Source organism: Ruditapes philippinarum, unplaced genomic scaffold (genome assembly GCF_026571515.1).
Source record: "Ruditapes philippinarum isolate M1 unplaced genomic scaffold, ASM2657151v2 ctg4498_1_1_1_1, whole genome shotgun sequence".
In the NCBI taxonomy this organism is placed as follows: domain Eukaryota; kingdom Metazoa; phylum Mollusca; class Bivalvia; order Venerida; family Veneridae; genus Ruditapes; species Ruditapes philippinarum.
In genome coordinates this window covers 217442-241745 of record NW_026867028.1, presented here as the reverse complement: position 1 = coordinate 241745, position 24304 = coordinate 217442, and the positions used below count along the sequence as shown (strand labels likewise).

Here is a 24304-nt window from a genome sequence, read left to right as displayed (position 1 = left end):
CATTCCTTGAATATAATAAGAATTATACGAAATCTCAATATGTAGTTGATTAGAAGGGAGACAACCCTGTTATTATATTATGTTCATATTTTATAGTTAGTCCTCTCCCTTTACAAGTCATCTGAAAGGTTATGTTTTTAAATTTTTGTTTTGAATTTACTTCATTTATTAAGTTTAGTTCATAAACTTATAAAAAACATTCTTTGAATATAAAACACACTATGGATAAAAAATGAAAAATAGAACAGCTCAAATACAGATTTGAATCTTTTATTCAAATGACACTGAAATTCTTAAATGTTAAATACGTTAATAAAGGTCCAGCATATGGTAGTTCTTATACATTAGATAGTCCATTCAAACTGCGCAGACTCGACAAACTGCGTAACTCTCAATAACATATATCTTTTGCGTAAATAACGAGTTGACAAACAGTTTTTGCTCCTTGTATTTACGCTTTTTCTGTTTTTAAAAAGTTTCAAAAGTTGCTAGGAGAAAGATGCGATGTTTGCTACATGCGATGTTTGCTATACCGGAAGGTTTCGATGTTTGCCGGAAAGTTGCGATGTTTGCCGGAAAGTTGCGAAGTTTGCCGGAAAGTTGCGAAGTTTGTCGGAAAGATGCGAAGTTTGCCAAAAAGTTTTCTCCAATATGTTGACTCTCGTAACAAAAATTACACATGTATGTGTATAAGCTCTGGAGATCCGGTGCCTTTCTGATATGGATCATACACATTTACGTTGACATGAATCCAGTATAAAAAGTCTGCAAGAATATAAAAATCAAAATGAGATTATCATACTTTTACATGGAAAAACTGTAATATAAAACATAAAATACAACATTGTGAATTCACTAGAATGATGATACAGATCTGTAGCATTTAACGTTTACAAAAATAACTATTTAAATTTGCTTGAATAAGATTATATATTACATATTCACGCCTTGTCAAAATATATATTGAAAAAAACAACATTTATATGCTGTCATATTTTGTTACTTAACATTATTATCTTTTCCAAATACATTAAAAACGGACCTCAATAATAACTTTACTGTCATGTTGATATACCAATAATCATCTAGGAAACTTGTGTTACATATGCATTGAATTTATTTCTTATTTTATGTAACTTCCAAATACGATTGACTGTCTTTTCAGTATAGGAATTAAATGACTGTACATGTAGTTGAGAATAAAAAGAGTGTGTGAAAAATATCTTACCAAAACTAACACACTTCCCAGCCACAGCCGTACTGTCATGCCGACATACACATCTATTCGTAGCCCAGTCACATATCGAGTACTTGTTAAAACATTTACCATGCGAGCAGTACCCACCGTCATAGCCATCTGAAATGGGTCAACACAGAATCGTACAAGTTTGACTTATGATCCTTACACATGATCGTATATTATATGTCTAACACATGATCGTATATTCTCGGTTTGATACATGATCAAATATTCTAGGTCTGACACATGGTCTTAAATTAACTCTTTAGCACGAAAACTCAATTAGAAGATAGGATTGTGGGCCAATCTCAAAATGTTAGTATATGGAAAAACCAATACAAGAGTCTGACCCCTTATGGAAGGCCAGTTATTTTAAAGACCGTTTGTGCACGAAATAATGCACAGAGACGTACCTGAAGCTTTTTAAACCTGTAAAGATGGAAAGTATTCAAAAAGGGTATGTTTGACTTAAATCCAAACACAAAATAACAGAAAAAAAATATGTATCACCTGCCACACAGTTGTCTCCCATTTTCACGGACCCAATATTACACGTGCATTTATTGGACGAGCATGATGCTAGTATATCATAAGGACAATAACCAATATCTGTACACTCTGTCCCGGCCTTTCCAGCTGCAAATAAAGATATAAGCTTGATTGAATTATATTCATATACAGGCAAACCTCATTATTACACCTACAAAATAAAATACAAACAAAATATTAAACGGCTCCCATACGATTTGCTTTCAAATCCAGCATCCGTGAGCAAACATTAAGCTTCCAACCCTCAAACTCTGAGGAAATAATTGATTAACACAAGGAGGCATTTCTTGAAATGATGCAACATCTCAAAACAAATAGATTCAGGGACATGATAATCTTAAGCAGTAGCAATAACATATACGAGTAAATAATAATTTCGTTCATGTGTATGTTTCAAATATGTTTTTATAAATTACGAATTCAATTCAAGCACCTGATTATGATTATTAATTACATGTAATTCATTTAGCCAACAAACTTACTTTCAACGCACGAGCCTTCCACCTTTTTAGTGCCGGGTTTACAAACGCAGTATCCATCCATACATTCGGCGTTTGTATCTCTAGTGCATAAGTCCTTGTACTGTCCATTACATTTACCGCCAACAACGCCATCTATATTGTAGAGAAATATTTAAGTATAACCTCAACGTCATGCAACTGATAAACCAACGTAATTCATCCCTTTTTTTCAAACCACTGTACGGTTGTAACGTCTTTTTTCATTGGACAATTACGTATAATCTCTAAACTGTTCATATAAGACAATATATCTAGCAAAAAATATTTTATAACCAACGATAAAACACGTATTTGTATAAAATTGTCAAGAGAGATAACTATTGCCATATTTGATAATAAACAAATGCTTCCTTCTTAACATTACAAAATTGTTTATTTATAAATCATTTATGGAAAATGTACCCATTGTAGACCAATCCACTATAAATAGTCTTCCCTTTGTATTAGCTTAATTAAAAAAAAACAACTTATAGCCACACCTGTTTGGAATTGTTGAATAAAAATAGAATGCCATGCTTACCTAATACACACATCGCTTCAATTGGCCTAGCTCCCTCTATACATTGACATATACCAAAAAGTTCACCTTGCTTACATTCAGCATACTGGTCCCGTGTACACATGAAGCCGTCACCATCGCACCTGCCCCCGACGGCACCGTCTAAAATGAGAAGGTAAAACCATTAATCACCTTTGTTTCTTTACAAATTGGATGAATCAAATAAGCACAAATGCTAAACCCATGCATAGTTAGAATGCAATGAATAAATGTAATGAATGCATGAAATGACAAATTGCATATCTTTCAGTACAAGCACTTGCTTAGCTCACTATAAACGCTATTTTGTACGGAGAGCGGGAGCCTTCAATCAAAATATTGGATTAAGAGGCATATAATTTGCAGTCCAAAAAGGCGTGGTATACATGCTCGCATTTTCAAAAGTTGTTTTCAAAAGGAATGCTATTTTGGTAACGAACGCCCTCCATAGTATTCACGTCCTAGACAGGCACATGTATACAAATGAGCCGCGTCACGACAAAACCAACATAATGGGTTTGCGACCAGCATGGATCCAGACCAGCCTGCGTATCCGCGCAGTCTGATCAGGTTCCATGCTGTTCGCTATCAGTTTCTCTACTTGTAATAGACTTGGTAAGCGAACAGCATGGACCCTGATCAGACTGCGCGGATGCGCAGGCTGGTCTGGATCCATGCTGGTCGCAAACCCATTATGTTGGTTTTGTCGTGACACGGCTCAAATGGTCTAGTTGGAAAGTCCTCGTGTAAGTTTATGGTTATTGATTATATAAAGAATCGGTGGTCTCTATGGTCTAAAATATTCACGTTTCTTTTTCTTTTTCTTTTTTTGCCTATTGAAGGACACCTTAGGTCTCAGGACTATGCTGTGTCAATGAGAAATAAAAGTAAGCGAACATGCAAAAGTAAATACTATTTTACAGTATGTTGATGAAACCACAGGAACCTGAAATTCTATCAAATAACCATTATTAACGATAATGTCCAAAAATACCCTCCATATAGTATAACACTTTGGGGCATTTTTGGATATTATCGTTTATATTGGTTATTTGATGCATTTCAAGTTCCTGTGCAGAAATACACATTCTACCTTGTTTTAAAGTAAATCGAGTATATAAGGGTTTACTACTTATTTTCACAACTTACAGTGTTTCTTGTTTTAAACTAAAATCATGTGCATGTGTTTATGTGGAGAAATATTATTATTATCATCATCAACATCATCATTAATATCAGCATCATCATCATCATCATCATCAGCAGCAGCAGCAGCAGTAGTAGTATAGTCTTTAGTATCATTATTATTATCATTTCGCCAGACGCTGTATGAGCCACGTTGATTTATTCGACAAATTGTATTCTTATTATCGCTTTCACTTAAGATACTTTATAAATTTAACAAGATTAATAATTTTTATGAGAGGACTATTTTTTTTCACAGATAATATCTAGATCTATTATCTTGTTTAATGATCTTAAATAAAATAACATAATATCACACAATGATTTATGTATATTTATATAGATATTTATAAGTATTCAAGCGTAACAATGAATAATGAAATTACATATATTGAGCCTTCATATACATGTATATATAAACATGACCACAGCTAACGGAAGATATACAAGGAAATAGAATGAAATAATCATCTATTACTACTATTTCGGTAAATTAACCACAAGTTGAGTTAATTTAAGTGTCTAGATATAGTATAATAAAAAGTTTTATTTTTAAGCAGTATTAATTTTGTAAACTTGTAAATTTTTTGAAAACTGTATTGATATATAGCAGTACAGTTTTTTCATTGATTCATATAGGAAAAAAAACCTCGACTGCTATATAGCGGTTGAGTCTTTTTTCGCACCTTGTATATATCAAATTTAGTTCTTTTCAAAGAGGCAGTGGTAACGAACATTCCCAGTAGAAAAAAAATGGAATCAATAAAATAAAATAAATACAATGAAAAATAAACTAAGATAATTAATGAAATGAAATTTACTCTCATTTAATCAAAAGGTACATCCGATGAATGAATTATTTCCACTGAAAAAAGCCCTTGAATCAATATTGGTAACAGTTAACAATCCGCCTCTAACATTGGATGTCTTTCGTATATTTTTTTTTTTGCGGCAGCGAAAACAACTTGAAAAAACTGCCTTATCATAAATAACTGTAAAGTAGCTTACGATTTATTTATTTCTATCATTATGCAATTGCGATAAAACAGTTATACTATATGAAACTCGTTAGTTACGAGTTATTTCGGGATGTTTCTGAAAAACATCCCTTGATGTCACCCCAGCCAGTGTTATATCCTCGTACTTAACTCGTTTCATATACTATAACTATTACAAAAAGAATGACTATCAAGTAATATTAAAATAACATTACGTTTTAGTTTCAAATATATAAAATCACATGTCAAGTATTTTATTCGACATTATATTGTGCAAGTATAACATGTTTGTATCATAGTTTGGGGACCTTTCTGTTGAAATTTTGAGTTAAATCGTATACATATACAGGCACAGTGCGTTAACTGGAGTACAGGTATTAGTTACCCGCACTCCAGAGCATGCCCATTGATTGGCTCACTTTGCTGGGGTTTACTTATTGTGAAGACAGAGAAAGCGAAAACGACAGAAATTTCATATTCAGATGCTCGTTCATTGGTTACTTTTTTCTGGGGTTTCATATTGTGACAACAGGGAACGTGTTTTTATGTTTGACTATGATACAAAAGAGAAATAATAATAATAATAATAATAATAATAATAATAATAATAATAAAGACTTTATTTAACGAGAGAACTCATTTGAACAAACATATCAATCTTCCATGAGGCCCTCAACAAGGAACAATATAAATTTAACATTTTCAAACTATTAAAATACATAAATGTAAAAACATACAGGAGATTATCAATTTGTATACATCAATGCGTGATAAAACCTCAAGTATAAGGTTTTAAAATGGTTAACAGATGTAGCAGACTTAATATAATCAGGAAGGCCGTTCCAAATACAAGATCCAGAATAAACAAAAGACTTACGAAATTGTTCAGTATTTGGTCTAGGGGTATAAAGTTGAAAATCAGATGATGAACGCAAAATGCGAGTATGAACATCTGACGATAAATTTGAAATTATTCAATAAATAGGAAGGCGCCTGATTATTTATTATTTTAAACATCATAATAGCTTTTTGAAAAACAACCCTCTGTGAAAAGGTCATCCAGCGGAGTTCAGAAAAAAGTTCAGCAGATGGAGTGTCATAATCTTTGTCTAGAATTAGTCTTGCAGCTCTCTTTTGGAACTTAATGAGTTTATCTTCTAGAAAAGACGTACAGTTACCATAAATTATGCAACAATAATCAAGATGTGGTAAAATATATGCATTGTAAAACATTTTACGTACAGGTATAGATATAAATAATTTTATACGTGATAATAAATGTAACAATGAGTTACACTTTTTAAGAACATTATCAATATGGCTTTGCCAAGACAAGGTGTTATTAATTGTAATACCCAATAATTTTTCTTCAGAGCTACAAAAAATTTGCTCTGTTTTATATAAAATACAAGGATTACTTTCATGAATATAATTTTGCTTGTGTTTTGAGGAAATATACATGACCTTAGTTTTGTTAACATTGATAGACATGCGATTCAAATCACACCATTTGTTGGCATTTAAAAGATCATGAGTAAGAGATTCAACTACTCTGTTTAGGGATACATCAGAGGTTGAAAGGGTGGTGTCATCAGCAAAAATATCAGTTTCTATTTTTTCCATAGACAAAGGCAGGTCATTGATATATATTAAAAACAGTATAGGACCTAGCACTGAGCCCTGAGGAACTCCAGTAGTTACTGAACTTGACTCTGAATATAAACCGGATATGTAAGTTTGTTGGGTTCTGCAATCTAAATAGGAGAAAAACCAAGCAACTGATGAAGGGTCTAGGTTATACATTCTAAGCTTTTCAATAATAATAGAGTGATCCACAAAGTCAAAAGCTTTAGAGAGATCAAGGAAAATTGAACCAACTATTTCATTTTTGTCAATAGCTGTAATCCAATCATCAATAATTCTAATCAATGCTGTTTGACATGAATGATTTGACCTGAATCCAGACTGACGTTGGTATAGAAGTTGATTTTTCTCAAGGTATTGCTTTAAATGTGAACTGACATGACGTTCAAGAATAAGTGATATCAAGGGAAGTATGGAAATTGGCCTATAATTTGAAAGAACATCAAAACACTCGGCAATCTGATCCCCCGTACAAATCAGATAGCCTCGTGTTTCTTTCTGCTCTTACTATTACATAGAATCTTAATTGAGATGTTATTTCATACAGCGTATACGGGAAGTCAAGACATTGCAAATCTAGCTTAACGCCACGCTACACTCAACTGTCATCTTAACCCTTATCTAAACTGATTCGTCCATCTTTTTTTATCTGGACACATTCAATATTTTTAGGGAAATTTGCAACAACAAAAATAAAGATGTACATACCATGATCTGACGGCTGATCTTGGACACGCACGTAAATTTAATGCTGCCAGTAATGCAAGCAAATGGTTAATTTTAATTTCAATTATTGTAAAATCAACAATTCACAGTTATTTCAAAACCCCTTCAATACACTGAGTTATCGAAACGAGGCATTTACCTCTCTGACTCCATCTCTTTATATAAGCAACTTTATTGTAAAGTACGAATGCTATAATAAATGCCATATTTTGCTGGACAGAAAGTTGAAGTACTCAGTGCCTAATTTGGTAATAAGCTATCTGCAAAAGCTTGTGTTATCACTCTCTTTAGGTATAGTAATAAAATTGTCCATACCTTGTAAGCACGAGCTTTCTATCTTTGTTGTACCAGGTTTACATACACAGAGCTCAATCCCATGCTCAGTAACACAAACGGCGTTCAAATCCCCGGGACATTCTCCAAATTCGCACATGCCGCCAGGAAGGCCCGCTGAAAAAAAAGAATAATGATAAATTCGTTTTTCACAGGTTTTGTACTCAGTTCATCTCCTGTAATCCCATCTGATCCACTTGTTATGAAATTTAATAATTCCATATCAAAATTGTGAAATTTACATTATTCATTTTATGTCCTATAATCTTTAATCTTATCTACACACTTTTTAATCCATTTTGAACAAACGAACCATTATTTCCAAGTTACTATAGCGACTCATAAGCCGTTGATATAGAAGTTATTACCATTACAGTCCATGAACAGGTTCAAAACAAATCGAGCCTGCAACATATTCAATTTTGCCGTTTTGGGCATCCTTTGGGGATTTTTTTCTACTTTATACAGGCTCAATTAAACAGGGCCAGGAACATTTTTAATTTTGCACTGTTGACTTTTCTATATAGTTTTATTTGTTTTTCTCTATTTTAAACAAGGTTTGGCCATGCATCTTTTCAATAGAAACATTCGAATACAATGTATTTAGGTATCTGAGACGGATTTGCAAATGTCGCTTTCAACACAAGGTGTTTACCTCAAGCACCTGTATTTCATAAATTATTTCCTTTTTTATCATATATTTTGTTGCTGTCTTTGCCCTAAACTTTTCGGTTCAGTGTTTGCAACGCTGAAACAAATACTGTCAAAGGAAAAGAAAATTAAGCGCATGACCATCACCATTCAAAATATGAAAAACATAATCAACAAGGAAGGGTGGCATTTAAAGAAAGCATCCCTTTACTCATAACCACCGGCAAGGAGGCTAGCACGACACCAAACAGAGCACGTTTTGTCATTAAAAGACAGAAATCATTAAAACCTACAAAATAATTGAAGATGAAAATTAATAAATGAAAATGAAATAAAAGACCGTCAAAAGGATAAGGGTGAAGGGGATCAAAAAATAAAACTTAAAAAAAATCTAAGGGAAAGGGGGGATACTTACGCAAAATAAAAAGTGACCAAAACGTTCCACCAAAATTGTACGTAACAATTGACAAGACAAACACATCAGTCTGAAATCGTCTCTGTAAAAGAGAATTTACCTGCCCAAGGTCCTAACATTTTCCTTAACAATAGAAAATGACGTCAACATAACATTTTCACCTTCTCAGATAGTCATACAAGTTTTCCAGATAGCTCCTATAGAAATCTAAATTTTAAAACAGGTGCAAATGAACTCGCATAGGAATAACATCCTGTCTAACACCACTGTACTTTTGTTTCCTATGCTTATTACAAAGGCATGGACAGGGCACAAGGCAGAGCACGTTCAACCAACTTCAAAATTTGTAGCTATTCAACTTTGAAAACAAAATATTAAAAAAAACGTCCAAGAAAGATAAATACACTTAAAAGTATAAACAGAAAAGTTAATTTCCTATGCAAACTAAAGAACAGTAGGAATTTGTATAGCTAGATTCAGTAAAGTATTCCCAGAATGGCACGAGGCAGAAGATATGGCAGAAATTTCTGTTAAGATAAAAGAATGAACACATTTTTTTAGAAATCTAGAAAGTGGAGATCCTTCGTAGGCAAGGATCAACAGTATAAAAATTAGGAAGAAATTCATCGAAAGCATTAACCACAACAAAATTACTTGAAATTGCAGTCTGTTTGATTGAATCTGCACAAAAGGGATAATGTAAAAGTTCAAAATCGCTCACACCCCTAGCACAGGCTTGAGCGGTTCTCAGTTTTCAACATTTAAAAGTGTTGGAATCAATAATTCCATCAATGATCCCAGTAAGCAAAAGCAATTCGTTCTATTTCAATTGAAGGGTAAATATTTGGCAAAAAGTGATCCTCGGAAGCATTAAAACAGCAAAATTATATGAAAATTGCAGACGTATACAGAATGTATGCACACTCGTTGATTTACGACCTTATTGTTACTTTCCTTGGATATTACTGTTGCAGATCTGTGGCCTCACTGGTCTCTGAAAACTTTACAGGTGAACTTGTCGAACGTTTGCAAAATGGTCGTGGTGAACAATTAAGGAGTTCATTATACAGGAGTTGTCCTTGATATTAAGAATTGTGATTTATTTATAACAATAATTTGTGGCGAAAATACTGGATAAATCTTAGTATGTAAATGATTGGCAACAAATGTTTTACAATATCATGTTGAAAATTAGGTTCATGGTAATGAATTCATTAATGCCTTGTACGTCTCTAAGTACAAAATATAAAAAAAAATTCAAGAAGGAAGGGAGGCATTCAATGAAAGCATCCCCAAAACCAGGACCGCCGGTAATGAGTCAAACAGAACACCAAACAGGACAAGGTACAAAATGGAAGGAATGTCATTATAAAACAGGACAAGACTATATGATGTAAGTTTTTTTTACAAGCTCTGTTATGTTATGTGTAAAGTAAGAAGTAAGATGTAATTTCACTAAAAACAAATAAATTATTGCCTTCCATGAATCTAGTCAAATCGTTCATTAAAGTAATTATAGATAGACGTTAAAACATTTAAAGTATGAAATAAGTTGCAATGATAGTTGGTCTATCCATTGAGGTTACACCGAAATAGAATAAAACGGAATCCATGAAGAACGCCCCAAAAGGGCAAAATTAAAAATGTTGCAGGCTTGGTTTGATTTAGTCTGTTCGCATCCGCGCAGTCTGATCAGGATTCATGCTGTTCGATTACCGACTCTATTACAAGTATAGAAACTGATAGCGAACAGCATGGATCCTGATCAGACTGCGCGGATGCGCAGGCTGGTCTGGATCCATGCTGGTTGCAAACCCATTAATATGTTGGTTTTGTCGTGACACGGCTCATTAATTTATATATCCTGACTCTTGATATAAAATATATCTCAGAAATGAATTTCATGATTGTGCAATAAGCATAAAATATGTACTTATGACGCATGATCCGTCAAATAACGTTGTACCAGGTCTACATTCACACAATCCTGTATTTGTATTACAGATAGCGTTCCTGTCAAGTGGACACTGATTATTTGAATCACAAGGCTGATGAGGACCTCCACCTGGAAAAAAGATATACAAAAATAAAACCGTAACTATTCATTAGTGCCTTACAATAATAATAATAAGGCCGTTATTCCATTTATACGTGATCAGTGGTCCGCGTCAGTGATCCGTGTCCGGGCATGTCCGTGGGTATTATTCCATAGGTACGTTATTTCCTATATACTTTTAATTGAAGTATAGCGAACAGAGGATAATTATTTGTAGAATATGATATAATTTCATTCTAATACCAAAAACAGTTGTAACATCAAAGAATTAGGTAACAAACATTGAATATCAGTTAGGTTTTCAGATAACATCTCTTTAGCAACCGATGACCAGATGTTGTTTTTTTTAATCTGTCATTGCTGCATCATAAACTTATATGGGGTTGCGTTCATTGAACGCCACCTTTCCTTGTTGATCTTGTTTATCATATTTTATATGTTCTCCTACAATATTTTGGTGACTTCTTTAGTATTTTCTTTCGAAATCAATAAAGTATTTAATTTCGTTCGAGGCATTTTGTAGGGATGAGACATGTCAGTGACTGTCCGCGTCCGTAAAAAATCGCTCATCCTGCGAAACGTCGCGGATGCCGTCGCGGAAGCGGATGGTAAACGGACAAAAGGAATAGATTCAACGTATTCTTTGATTAGCGAATCGGTAACGGATGCGGATGACGGACGCGGACCACTGATCACGTATAAATGGAATAGCGGCCTATTGATAATAATAATATTTTACTTCGTTCCGAAAAAAACTAACAGTACATATTTAACATAATCTTCGAAGTTTGAAAATTGTTTTATAACAATAATCATATACATATATAAAAATTCACTTAAGTATTTATACAACCTCCAATATTACATACAGGATATTTTTGATATACAACATAATCTGATATACAACAGTAGATGCGTTCTTGTTTGGGAAATTGCAGATTAGTCTTTGCCATCAGTATAGATCTAGGTCAGCATGCACCTCCGTGTAATCTAATGTAGGTGACTAACTCTAGATATCCCCATAATTGATTATGGACAATTCCAAATAATGGAAGTTGCACAAGTCTATTTAAGGTAGTACACCCCCAATGGGCATTAAGAGGACCTGTAAAATTAACAGCATAGGACAGTAATATGCCTTAATTGGCAGCTGTATGCAGAATTTAAACAAACTTTACCGGATGGTTTATGAGTTATAGATATTATTTTGACCTAAAACTTTGCTATAAGAGGGTTGTTTTCTTTTTCAGAAATGATGAAATTCTAAATAATCTATAATATCATTATTATGAAAAATGTTTTCCCATTGACCAATGTTAAGAAACAAAAAATAGCATTCAGGTAACAAATCACAGGAACAAACTGATTGTTTCTACACAAAATGCGTTTAATATTTATAAAATTGTTACAGTACCCCACCCACTTTAAACACTTATTTGACCATTTCCCTATTTAAAAAAGCCAGATTAAAAAGCGTAAACTTTACCACAATGAGAGGCTGTTTTCAAAGTTTGTCTAAATTTTCTTGAAAGTATATGGCTTGATCATGCAAAATATAAAATACTTTTACCGTGTAGTTTTTATTTTATTAGACTTTGAAAATATCTAGTACCATATTTGCTATTAAATTTGGCAGGTTTGAAAGTTAAGTGTGGATACAAAAGCAGATATTTGGATTCGAAAATTGTTTTCTAACATTTTGTTATAATATTTCATTTTTGTTGCATAATAATTTATTTCATATATCTGGTGTTTTCAATCGGGATGTTACAAAAAAGAAGAACGTGATAGTATCACGGGTCATCATAGATTACGTATATCTCACGTTATTATTCTCCAATACTAGTATTTCCCAAACCAGTGATATATTTTTTTCATATAATTTTGGAAAAATAGATGTAAATATATAATCAATTATCATATTACCAGGTACGCAATTTCCGTTGAAAAGTATTGTTCCAGGAATACACACGCAGACGTTGTTCGTACATACAGCGTTCATATCAGATTGACATCTTTCACCATTAGGTTGATTACATCCTAAAATCGGGGGCGTATCAACTATCGGTGGTCCAGAAGTGGTCCCTCCTCCCGAAGGCGTGGTAGTGGGTGGAGCTGGTGTTGTGGTAGTTGGGGCGGGGGTTGTTGGAACCAGAGGCAGTATAGCTTTTTTAATTGAGCGAAAAAGGGCAAAACAGGTTACGCCATGTTCAAACATAAACAAGTACGATAATAAATCAATGACTAATGTAACAAAATAATTCTGACCCTGATGAGTATGAATTTTAATGAGACGAAAATACATTGAAGTAACTACCTAAGCCTTACAGGCATAATTAAGACAAAATATTTTCATAATTATTTCCGTTCCTAAACATTTATCCATATATTTCATGTATATATCAAACAATATTTTTTTTGGAAGTTTCTCTCATCTTTACAGTTTTATCATATTCATATTAAATGTGTTTTAAAGCCTAACGCCTCCAGATTCGGCAAATAAAAATGAACAAAATTTCTTTACTACATATTAGCATTACATATTTACCCCGTTACTAATTGAAAAGGGTCTTCAGCTTAATAATTTTGCACGGACAATAGCTTTATTCAGGTTATATGGCCTTATATAAACGGTTGTTTATAAATAAAGCCATCTGTCAGGAATATTTGTATACTGCAAACTTCCTTTAAACAGCAGCTGTGTATATAAAACTTTATAAACGTCACGATTATCCAATGAAAAGCGGCGTTTCAAACGTGCAGTATTATGAAGTTTTATATATTTTAAATTTTAGAAAAAAATATTCCAATTGTTAAAAATGACTCAAAATGAAAAAGCGTTGCAACGTTTTTCACTCAAATCTGGATTAAATTGTCACAAAAAAAAAACGATTTTCAATTAATTTCTCAGATTTTTTTCATTTATCAAGTGCCTCGGCTGGACTATGTAAGAAATTTGAAATTTATGATAGAGGTTTTGACCTCAGTGGAGTTCCTTTAAGATAGTAGAGTAGCTTTCTAGAAATCATTTGGTTCGAGCCCTGTACGTTGAAAAAAGCAGGTATCCGAAGTCAGTCGACTAAGAAAGTGAGTCATTGTGAGCTACATACCTCGACAATCGGGCACGCATACGTTGTTGCCATTACAAAGAAGTGGGGGTGGACACGTTCCCAGATTACACGCTGAAATTTTGAAAAAAAGATAAGTAGGTGTAATTAAAACCGAAAACCAACTTACTCTAAAATGTTTAAATTATGCAAGTTAGAATGTTTTTAATAGAAAACATGTTAAAAAGAAATCGCACATTATGATGAATTTGTGGTCCACCTTTTAAAAAAAGTTGACAGAATATGCTGAGCAGTCGAAGACAAGTTCGATACGCGGACTGAAATTTTTGTTTGATATTATTTATATTTCACTTTATATATTTTACAGTTTCACATTATGAATAAATCTTTATCGATATTTCGATTTGATGAGGATATACTGATGATGATGTAGTGAGGATGTTCATGGCGATAATTATGATGATAATAAACTTATGATGATGATGATGATGATGATGATGATGATGATAAAAGTGAAACTCAGGATGATGTTGATGATGATGTACTGATAATGATAATAATGTTAATGATTCACTGGTGAGAATGATAATAAAGATGATGCAATGTTCTTGGTAATGATGATGATAATCTTGATGATGATTATGTTCTTATGGTGACTATTGTGTTAATGACAATGATGAAGAATTGATAAATATGATTTTGATAATGATATAATGATGAATATGATGATGAACTGATGATGGTGATGGTGATGATGATGATAATTATTATTATTATGTACTGCTGATAATGATAATGTTTACTGATGAAAATAATGATGACGATTTACTGATAATGATGATGATGACAGCGATGATGCTGTTCTGATGAATGATTAAGATTATGATGGTGATAATGATGGTTTAGATGATAATTTATTGTTATTGCTTATGATGTTAATGATGTTGAGGAAAGCGAAAAATGAGAGAGTATATTTACTTTCAGAATTCCCCGGGTAAATGCAGTGCGTATATGTTTAAAAAGTTAAATGCAAATAACCTTTTGATGTACAAAAAAGGTCATCAATGCTGAAAATTACACTCTAACACTCGCTAATTTGTCTCCCTTCGACACTCAATTTCTCTCTAACCTGTCTCCCTCCCTCCCTCTCTCCCTCATTCACTGGCTTGCTCGAATGAATGAATGAATGATTGATTGAATGAATGAATGAATGAATGAATGAATGAATGAATGAATGAATGAATGAATTGATGGATAGATGGATGTATAGATGGACGGACAAACAAACGAACGAACGGACGGACGGATGGATGGATGAATGAATGAATTAATAAGTTCACACTTACGTGTTGGAGGACACGGAGGAGAACACTCGCCATTTACACACATATTAGTTAATGGGCAATCAGAATTCGATGTACAAGACGCTGTAAACATAATTGTGCAAATTTAAAGTATATTTTCCGGTACACACACATATAAATATACGTCGCAAAATTATGTCAGATAAATTTTAAAAATATCTGCAAAATCTATATTATAAATGTACATCTTATTTTGGATTTAAATATGCAGATAAACTTTATTTAATTATTCATTTATTTATCTATCTATTTATTTATTCACTTATGCTTTTTTGCGATGCGTGGTAAAAGACATTTTAATTTACATGTACTGTTATTAAAACGTATAAAATTATTGATAAAGATAATCAATCATTTTTATTGTGTACTAATAATGTGTAATGATTTGTACTGTTATTGAAACATATAAAAATATTGATAAAAATAATTATTTGTGTATATCACTTACGTAAACATATTGGGTTCGACTCAAATCCTGGTAAACACAAACATCTTGTACCTTCATCCATTGGTGGAACTGCACATTGTGAATTTTGTCCTCCGTTACCCATCTGGCACATGACTGTGTTATCACATTCCCCGCCAAGATCTATTGCAGTCTGCCGACGAACTCGGCTAAGCAATTTCTCAACACCAGCATGTTCTTTCTGATCTGAAAAAAAGTAATTTTTACGTGATGACGCTTTTATTCCAGTTCTTATCGTCGTTTGCACCAACTTATTATATTTTAATATAAAACTTAATAATATGCATTTAGATTTTAATGAAACCGCTGTCGAGTCATTTCAAGGTGAGACCAGATTTTAATCTTGAACTTAACATCAAAATTTGAATTGATTGCAAAATTCATAATATAACGTTTTTCAGTGTCATCCTTATCTGGGACAAAAAATAAATTCCAGTCATTATGTACTTTTTGCCCTTGTGAATAAAGATCTGAATGTATAAAATAAAATAGGAATATTGTTTGAGATAAGCAGACGATGAAAAAAAGAGTATGATGATATAAAATGGTTCTAGTGCAGACCATAATTGAAACTCTATGATTTTACGGTTGACAGATCTAGGACTGGACTTGCTGATATGAAATATTTATAATATAGCGACGAGACTGTTATGTGGAAATATCATGACCTGGTCTGGGGCGACATCGAGGGTCTTTCCCTACAGAAAATAATCGAGACCATAAGGGCTAGTGTAAAACCCCAGATGCAGGTTATTTGGCCTAATATAAAGGTTATTTGCAATATAACCCTCACCTAAGGGCTTTCGTTACATATACAAACAACTATTTATATAATAACTATAGTGGGCAAATAACCTGTCAAAATACCAGTAAAATAGTTTGTCGTTTAAAGTCATTCAACATACCACCTGAACGAACACAATACTGTTTTTTATGCCCCCACAATGTGGGAGCATATAGCGTTGCACTTGTCCGTCCGTCCGTCTGTCAGTCCGTCAGTCCGTCCGTCAGTCCGTCCGTACGTCCCGAAATCTTGTGAACGCAACTCCTCTTAAACCGGATGGCAGATTTTGCTTAAACTTACAGGGATGAACAACCTTAATGTGTAGATGGTAGTAAAGGAAGGAATTTTTGCTGCAACCAAATTTAACAGAATTATGGCCCTTTGTTGTTTTTTTCACTAGATACTATGTAGAAATTTTGTGAACGCAACTCCTCTTAAACCGCATGGCAGATTTTGCTTAAACTTACAGGGATGAACAACCTTAATGTGTAGATGGTAGTAAAGGAAGGAATTTTTGCTGCGACCAAATTTAACAGAATTATGGCCCTTTGTTGATTTTTTCACTATATACTATGTAGAAATTTTGTGAACGCAACTCCTATTAAACCGCATGGCAGATTTTGCTTAAACTTACAGGGATGAACAACCTTAATGTGTAGATGGTAGTAAAGGAAGGAATTTTTGCTGCGACCAAATTTTACAGAATTATGGCCCTTTGTTGATTTTTTCAGTAGATACTATGTAGAAATTTTGTGAACGCAACTCCTCTTAAACCGCATGGCAGATTTTGCTTAAACTTACAGGGATGAATAACCTTAAGGTGAAGATGGTAGTAAAGGAAGGAATTTTTGCTGCGACCAAATTTTACAGAATTATGGCCCTTTGTTGATTTTTAGTTTTCAACTTGTGGCACATGAAGTCCAAAAAATATTTGACCTAGAGTCATAAGATTGACAGAACAGTGGCGTGTGGGGGCATCCGTGTCCTATGGACACATTTCTAGTTTAAGTATGCGCCTGGCCTTAAACATCCTAAATACCACGATGTACCAGAGTACCACGTACCGTTCTTTTGTGTTTTTTTTTTTTTGCACAATAATTGCTTCTTTCTTTATAAAGCATCAGCAAAATATTAAGAGGATATTTTTTCGTTTGCGTAAAATATGGAATATATTTTCACGAAACATGATAAAATGCTACATATTTTCACGAGCAATATGTGGCATTTTATCATGTTGAGTGAAAATATATACCATATTTTACAAAAAACGAAAAAATAACCTTTTTATTTAATTTCATTATCAAAGAAAATGGTAACGAATCCCCTTGCTTGCTACCAACTGCAATTGTACAGCGCGCAGTAATTTATGCGTAAGCACGCGCTGTTTGGCGCTACATGTGACGTCATGTAAACAACGCTTTAAACGTCTGTACAGCGTTAATTACTGAATTAAAGATATTGGTGTTCGGATTAATTTTCTTAGTTAGGCCATTTTCTATCATGCTAGATAGTTTTCAAAACAATATTCAAGAAAAAGTTGTTTTGTATTTATCAGATTTTTCAACAAAACGGCGAAAGAAGTCCCTTAAAATAAATATGAGTTTTGACTCCGCCCACTTTCATATTTTTTATCTCATATTTATTTTTAAATATATTTGACTGATATAGCACCATATTTCATGGGTAAAATTAAATAAATGCCTCATATACTAGAAAAAAACATCACTCGCCAATGTCACAGAAATATCATTTTAACTATCCAGAGCATGATATGCAAACTTATTTTCAGCCTCAACGTATTTTATTTCTCTATTTTGGGTCCCCCTCCTTTTACGATGAAAATGGCCGGTCGTGACAAATCGCAGGAAAAACGTAGTTGAGTCTTCTTTAGCGCATTATGATCGCGGTAAGGTCTTCATGATCGGAAAGCTCTACGCCCTCGCCACACTTATTTTGAAAATGCTCAAAACAAGCGTAGCGGTATCCTGGCCAACAAGAATCGGGGCAAAGTCGTAAAAAGAGCGTAGTAGAAGAGCCGATATCGTACAAGCAGCGCGAAAGCATCATGGAGAGATCTTTTATGATCTTAGTAAAAGCGCAGCAAAGCTTAGACAGTTGGGAACATATCGAGAACGCTCTTACAACGCTCCCACTTCGATCTCTCCTTACGATCCTACAAAGATCTATTATGACACTACGCCGATCATACCACGACCTATCAGGCAGCAGTTTGTTTTTAAAGCGCTGATATTTGACCAATCATCATCTGTCAACTACATATAAAGGCGGCACTATAGAAGGAACACACCTAGGAATTTGTGTCTTCCATTCGGCGTTCTCGCATCAGTGTGACGGTCCAAACTGGAGCCTCCTATCTGCAGATAGCCATGGCCGTACCCAGTATATGTTTGACCTTCTTCTGCACCTATGCCTGTTAACGATCTGTGCAGTTTCAATTTCAACTAACATTTGTTCTTGCTGATGGAACGCCAGGTGAATCAGATCAGCATTAATACGTCCGTTCATGTTTGAAGTTTCACCGTGTACATGTATATCAAGTAACGCTGGAATGTGCAAATATCACAAAAGAGTCGCCGAATCTATTTTCTGATCGAAGATCAGGAAATGCAAAGCTGACATACAATCTCTGGCACAAAAAATAGACAAAAACGAATGTCGAGCTGAATGTTGTGCTGAATGTCTAGCCAGCGTCACATCCCAGCTCGACATGCAAAAATACAAATAAAAACGAATCTCGAGTTGAATGTTGTGCTGAATGTCTAGCCAGCTTCACAACCCAGCTCAACATTCAGAAATAGACAAAAAAACAAATGTTGAGCTGAATGTTCTGCTGAATGTCTAAGCCAGCTTTATATCCCAGCTCGGCATTCAAAAATAGACAAACAAAGAATGTCGAGCTGAATGTTATGTTGAATGTCTAGGCAGGTTCACATCTCAGCTCGACATTCAAAAATAGACAAGAAAACGAATGTCGAGCTGAATGTCGTGCTGAATGTCTAGCCAGCTTCACATCCCAGCTCAACATTCAAAAAAAGATAAGAAACGAATGTCGGTCTGAATATTGTGCTGAATGACTAGCCAGCTTCACATCCCAGCTCAACAGTAAAAAATAGACAAAAACGAATGTCGAGCTGAATGTTGTGCTGAACGTCTAGCCAGTTTCACATCCCAGCTAGACATTCAAAAATAGATAAAAAACGAATGTCGAGCTGAATGTTGAGCTGAATGTCTAGCCAGTTTCACATCCCAGCTCGACATTCAAAAATATAGAAAAAAACGAATGTCGAGCTGAATGTTGAGGTGAATGTCTAGCCAGTTTCACATCCCAGCTCGACATTCAAAAATAGATAAAAAACGAATGTCGAGCTGAATGTTGTGCTGAATGTCTAGCCAGCTTCACATCCCAGTTCGGCATTCAAAAATAGATAGAAAACAAACGAATGTCGAGCTAAAAATTGTGCTGAATGTCTAGCCAGCTTCACATCTCAGCTCGACATTAAAAAAGAATATAAGAAACGAATTTCGAGCTGAATGTTATGCTCAATGTCTTGCCAGCTTCCCATACCAGCTCAACAGTGATAAATCGAATGTCGAGCTGAATGTTTAATGTCGATCTCTGTGCCAACTTCATGGACTTGTTAAAAAACAGGTTTATCGTGAAAAAAAATACCTCGAAAGAAATAAGGATTACAAACCCTCAGTCGAAATTTAAAATTTAAAATTATTTGATTTTATTCAGGCATTTCGTATAACGTCCCCGTGGTGCAGGGGTAACGCGCACATTTAGGTTGTGAGAGGTCGGAGGTTCAAATCCCAGTTGAGGCTACTATTTTTTTTTTTTTTACTTTTTTAGGGACCTTTTTATGGAAGTAGCCACGATATGCAAGGATAAAGTGTGGCTGTCAAAATAAAATGAACATAAATGATTTTTAATGCAACTCTAGTCATGCAAATACTGTATGTATCAAACTCAAACTTTTATAGTAAAAAATCTAAACGCAGTCGCGGCATCTCGGTGTCCTGCAAAATGAATTATAGTATATAAAAATAAACTTATACAAGAAAATACATACAGATAAACAATACGATTTAGATCAGAAAATACCACAGAGCTTGCAGCCCTTTGATTTTTACTTTTTGTGCAAGCGTAGGGGTATTTCTCCAACACAGTACTTTTATCCAGTAACATTTACTATATCGATTTGATATAAAAGTTAAAATCCAACTAAATAAATAAATCTGCCTATCATAAAGTTTTTGTTAAATGAAATGGTATACATGCACACATACCTTTTGCCATTGATTCTGCACATAATAATAGCATTGTTATTATTTTTATTTTGTGAAACATTTTGTTAAACTTGTTGTTTAACGCCGTTTTAAATCATGCGTGTACTTCCTATGTTATCACTTTACTGGGATTATATAAAAAGATTGAAATGTTGTTGATGTGAAATTATTTTTCCCCTGAGGAAGTACATGTAACACATAGAAAAAATAATTTGTTCAAGTCAAATTTATTTATTAACCGCAACCAATTCATATAAGAAATGTTTAAACTTGATTTGGCTAGGTTTTAAGAAGTCGTTTTATAAACTCCAGAATTATACGTTTCTGTTTATATTTATTAAAAGTTTACAATGCATGCAGTTTGATTTGATATAAAAATGAGGGAGCCGACATATGTATAGCCTATGTTACGTGGAAAAAATGCAAACATGAAAAAGAGTTATTCTGTTTAATATAAACCAAAATAAAATAAAAAAAACTTGAACGTATACATTTTTTATTTAGCTCCATTCGTTAATCTATAATTGCAGAATATTTTACATGGAATTCCCTTGCTTTAAGTTTTGGCACTGTCTTTACTTGCCTACATTTATTATGGAACCTGTGTAAGGGGAAGGAACTCCGTTGTGAATCAGATTAATTCCCGAACTTGACGGAGATTGCCGAGTTGTTAAGATTGTCATTATCACTGTCATACCATTCATAACCATTCAGGACATTTTCTAATTATCACGACAGTGTAAAACATGTTTTGGCATCTTCTGTAAATAATTATGAAACAAAATTAGCAAAGTTTTATTTAGTGATACCTATCGTAAATGGGAAACGAAATATAAAATGTACCTCATATTTTCAACAATTTTCCGGTAAAGGAAATGCCTTTAGGGGTATACATTATTAAGTAACCGCAACATTTCTTTGATACGTAGGCTTAATTTAGATATATACTAAATGCTGTAAATTTGTTTATAATTGAAAAAATCTTTTTCTGTCGACATGTTTGTTTATAGATTAAAAAATATTAATCAGCTGTCTAATAAAACCATATTAGACAACAACAATACAATTTTTTTAAATATATGCAATAAAAATACAATGTAGTAAAATAGAAACTAATAGTAAATAAAAATTATAGTATAGTAATACACTTATTAAATGTTTATTGAAAATAGGAGGAAACCAATATTTTTTATTATCATTATTATTGATGTTGAGTTTTCTTACAATTTTGTTCGTTTGAAATCTAATATCACTTGAGACATTACATCATTGGTAATGGAAGATCTCTGATGAAGGTACGTACATTATTTCAGGCACAAGAGGCATCAGGGTCCCTCGCGTCTTATTAACGATCTTACGATTTTGGAAATCTACGATTTTGATATAGGCTAATTGTCGTACGTTCGGTCATAAAACCGTCTTATTAATGCGATCGTACGTTCAACCTAAAATCGTAGGTTTTTCATAGACGTACGATTCTTACGCTTGCACACTAGCACGCACTCTCCTCCAAAAAGTCTCAGTTACTGTCTTTCGATTAAGTAGATATGCGACATTGGAAAATACACCGCCGAAATCGTACGATTGACGTACGACAATCATACGATTAGAACAGGCGAACGTCAGTTGATAAGACGGGCCCCTTAGTATTTCGTTTACGACCGACCATCAGTAACCTAGCATGCACGAGGTATATAAAAACCGACCATAACGTTTTACTTGCAAATGATTTAAATGACTTAGCCGGAATATGGTTTTATCAGACACATCTATTTCTCAAACTATACTTAAATCCAGAATCCTTTTACTCTATTGCTTTTATTTCATTCTTTTGTTATTCATGCACTCGCTTTGCAAGTTACGTGGACTTAACTCCGTAATAAAAAGGTCATGAAAATTTGAAGATAAGTCCCTTTCTAGAGAACAAGTCACATTTTCTCTTTTTCAAGTGATTGTATTTGAGGAAAGAAATCAATTCATGTTTGACTTCAAGGATTTATGAAAGTTTCTGAAGTTTCGTATCAATTGCAGTCTTGTTAACAAAGCTAATAAGAATACTTGTATCGCAATAATCTAATATAGGTGATTTTATAACAAAACTCAGTTCACAAGTTTGAAAATAGACTTCTTCAGCATCTTGTAAATCAAACAAGAAATACGTACAAGCCTTTGTCAATATGTCTGGTGCATTTAAGGAATTCGTGTCATAGTTTGACTTCTGCAATGAAAATGTGTTCCAGTTAAATTGTTTATCCAGAAATGCACAGAGCGTTAACGTTAGTGCAGCTATTAGTTGATTTTGCCGCACTGTCTGTCGTCTGTCGGCATGCTTGCCAATTGGCTACATTTTTCTGGGGTGAAAGGGAATGGGATGATGATAAAAAAGCCATATCCGTATGCCCGTGCATTTGTTACATTTTTTCAAGGGTAGATTTTTTCTATATTTTTGTCTATGATACAAAAGAGGAAGAACAACGAGACACAAGGCTATCTGATAGATACGAGGTGCCGTAGCTCTTTCTATTACATAGCGCTAATAGATTCATGTTTTATTTTAATTTTGAATGAGTAAAATTGTTGAAAAGTGTTAGAACTGAGTAAAGTGTTTTAACCATATCCATGGTTCGTGTTATTCACATTAATTACCAATAACAGTAAATTTTATCAAAAATCCCTAGACAAACCGCTTTAATAAAACCTTTTAATAGTAACTTGTGCACATTCATCAAATCATTATATTGATGGTTAACTTATACTAAACAAACAATTAATCCTTGCAAATTTAAACAAAAGAAAAGTAAAAATAACCTTATCACCAACATTTAGAAATGTTCATGTCAAACAATGCAAGCAAATGTAAAAACGTTACAGAGGACACAATGTTTGTATAAATTCAGTCAAAGATTCTTGGAAAATTACTAACCTTGTTTTTCTTTTACTACAAAAAAGTGTCGTATAAGTCCTGATTCCGCAAATTCTATAATTATTTTGCTAGACAGTGGTAATTTATTTAACATTAGGTTAATTTGAATGTCCTTTTGTTCTGATGTTCATTTTGATTGATGATATACAATTTTGTGTATACCTTCTCCATTTACACATGTTATTGTATGTATATGCTTTACACTGTCATGTATCATGTATCTGTTATCCTCATGGACTATTTGGTCCAATGGAATATTGAAATAAACTTATCAAACTTATCAAACTTATAACATTGCGCGGCATTGAGACGAAGAATGTGGATTTTTTCCCGAATAAAAACGATCTGAATATGCTTGATGGTACAGTATCTTATAGGATGCCAATCTGAGAATCATACAATGTATCAGCCTAACACACTGAAAATACAATAATTGTATTTGTACATATTTTATTCTTAGCAAATCCGTTGTATCTACATAACGTTTTTTGTACTTTTTATTAGTCATTTTGCATTTCTTTAGTGTGTAGCA

The 24304-nt window shown here is 33.5% G+C and overlaps 1 protein-coding gene across 1 annotated transcript; it reads right to left on the bottom strand.

Annotated features, from left to right (window-relative positions):
• Window positions 1-254: 254 nt before the first annotated feature.
• On the bottom strand, window positions 255-20984 carry LOC132734548 (tenascin-X-like). The gene is made up of 12 exons (XM_060721306.1): window positions 20850-20984; window positions 15737-15940; window positions 15271-15351; window positions 13967-14038; window positions 12783-13022; window positions 10734-10865; window positions 7717-7851; window positions 2831-2971; window positions 2272-2403; window positions 1751-1876; window positions 1229-1357; window positions 255-765 (listed from the first exon to the last, which is right to left on the bottom strand). The coding sequence occupies exons 1-12, from the start codon at window positions 20908-20910 to the stop codon at window positions 674-676; spliced, it is 1545 nt and encodes a 514-aa protein (XP_060577289.1). The 5' UTR covers window positions 20911-20984; the 3' UTR covers window positions 255-673.
• Between the last annotated feature and the right edge of the window lie 3320 nt (window positions 20985-24304).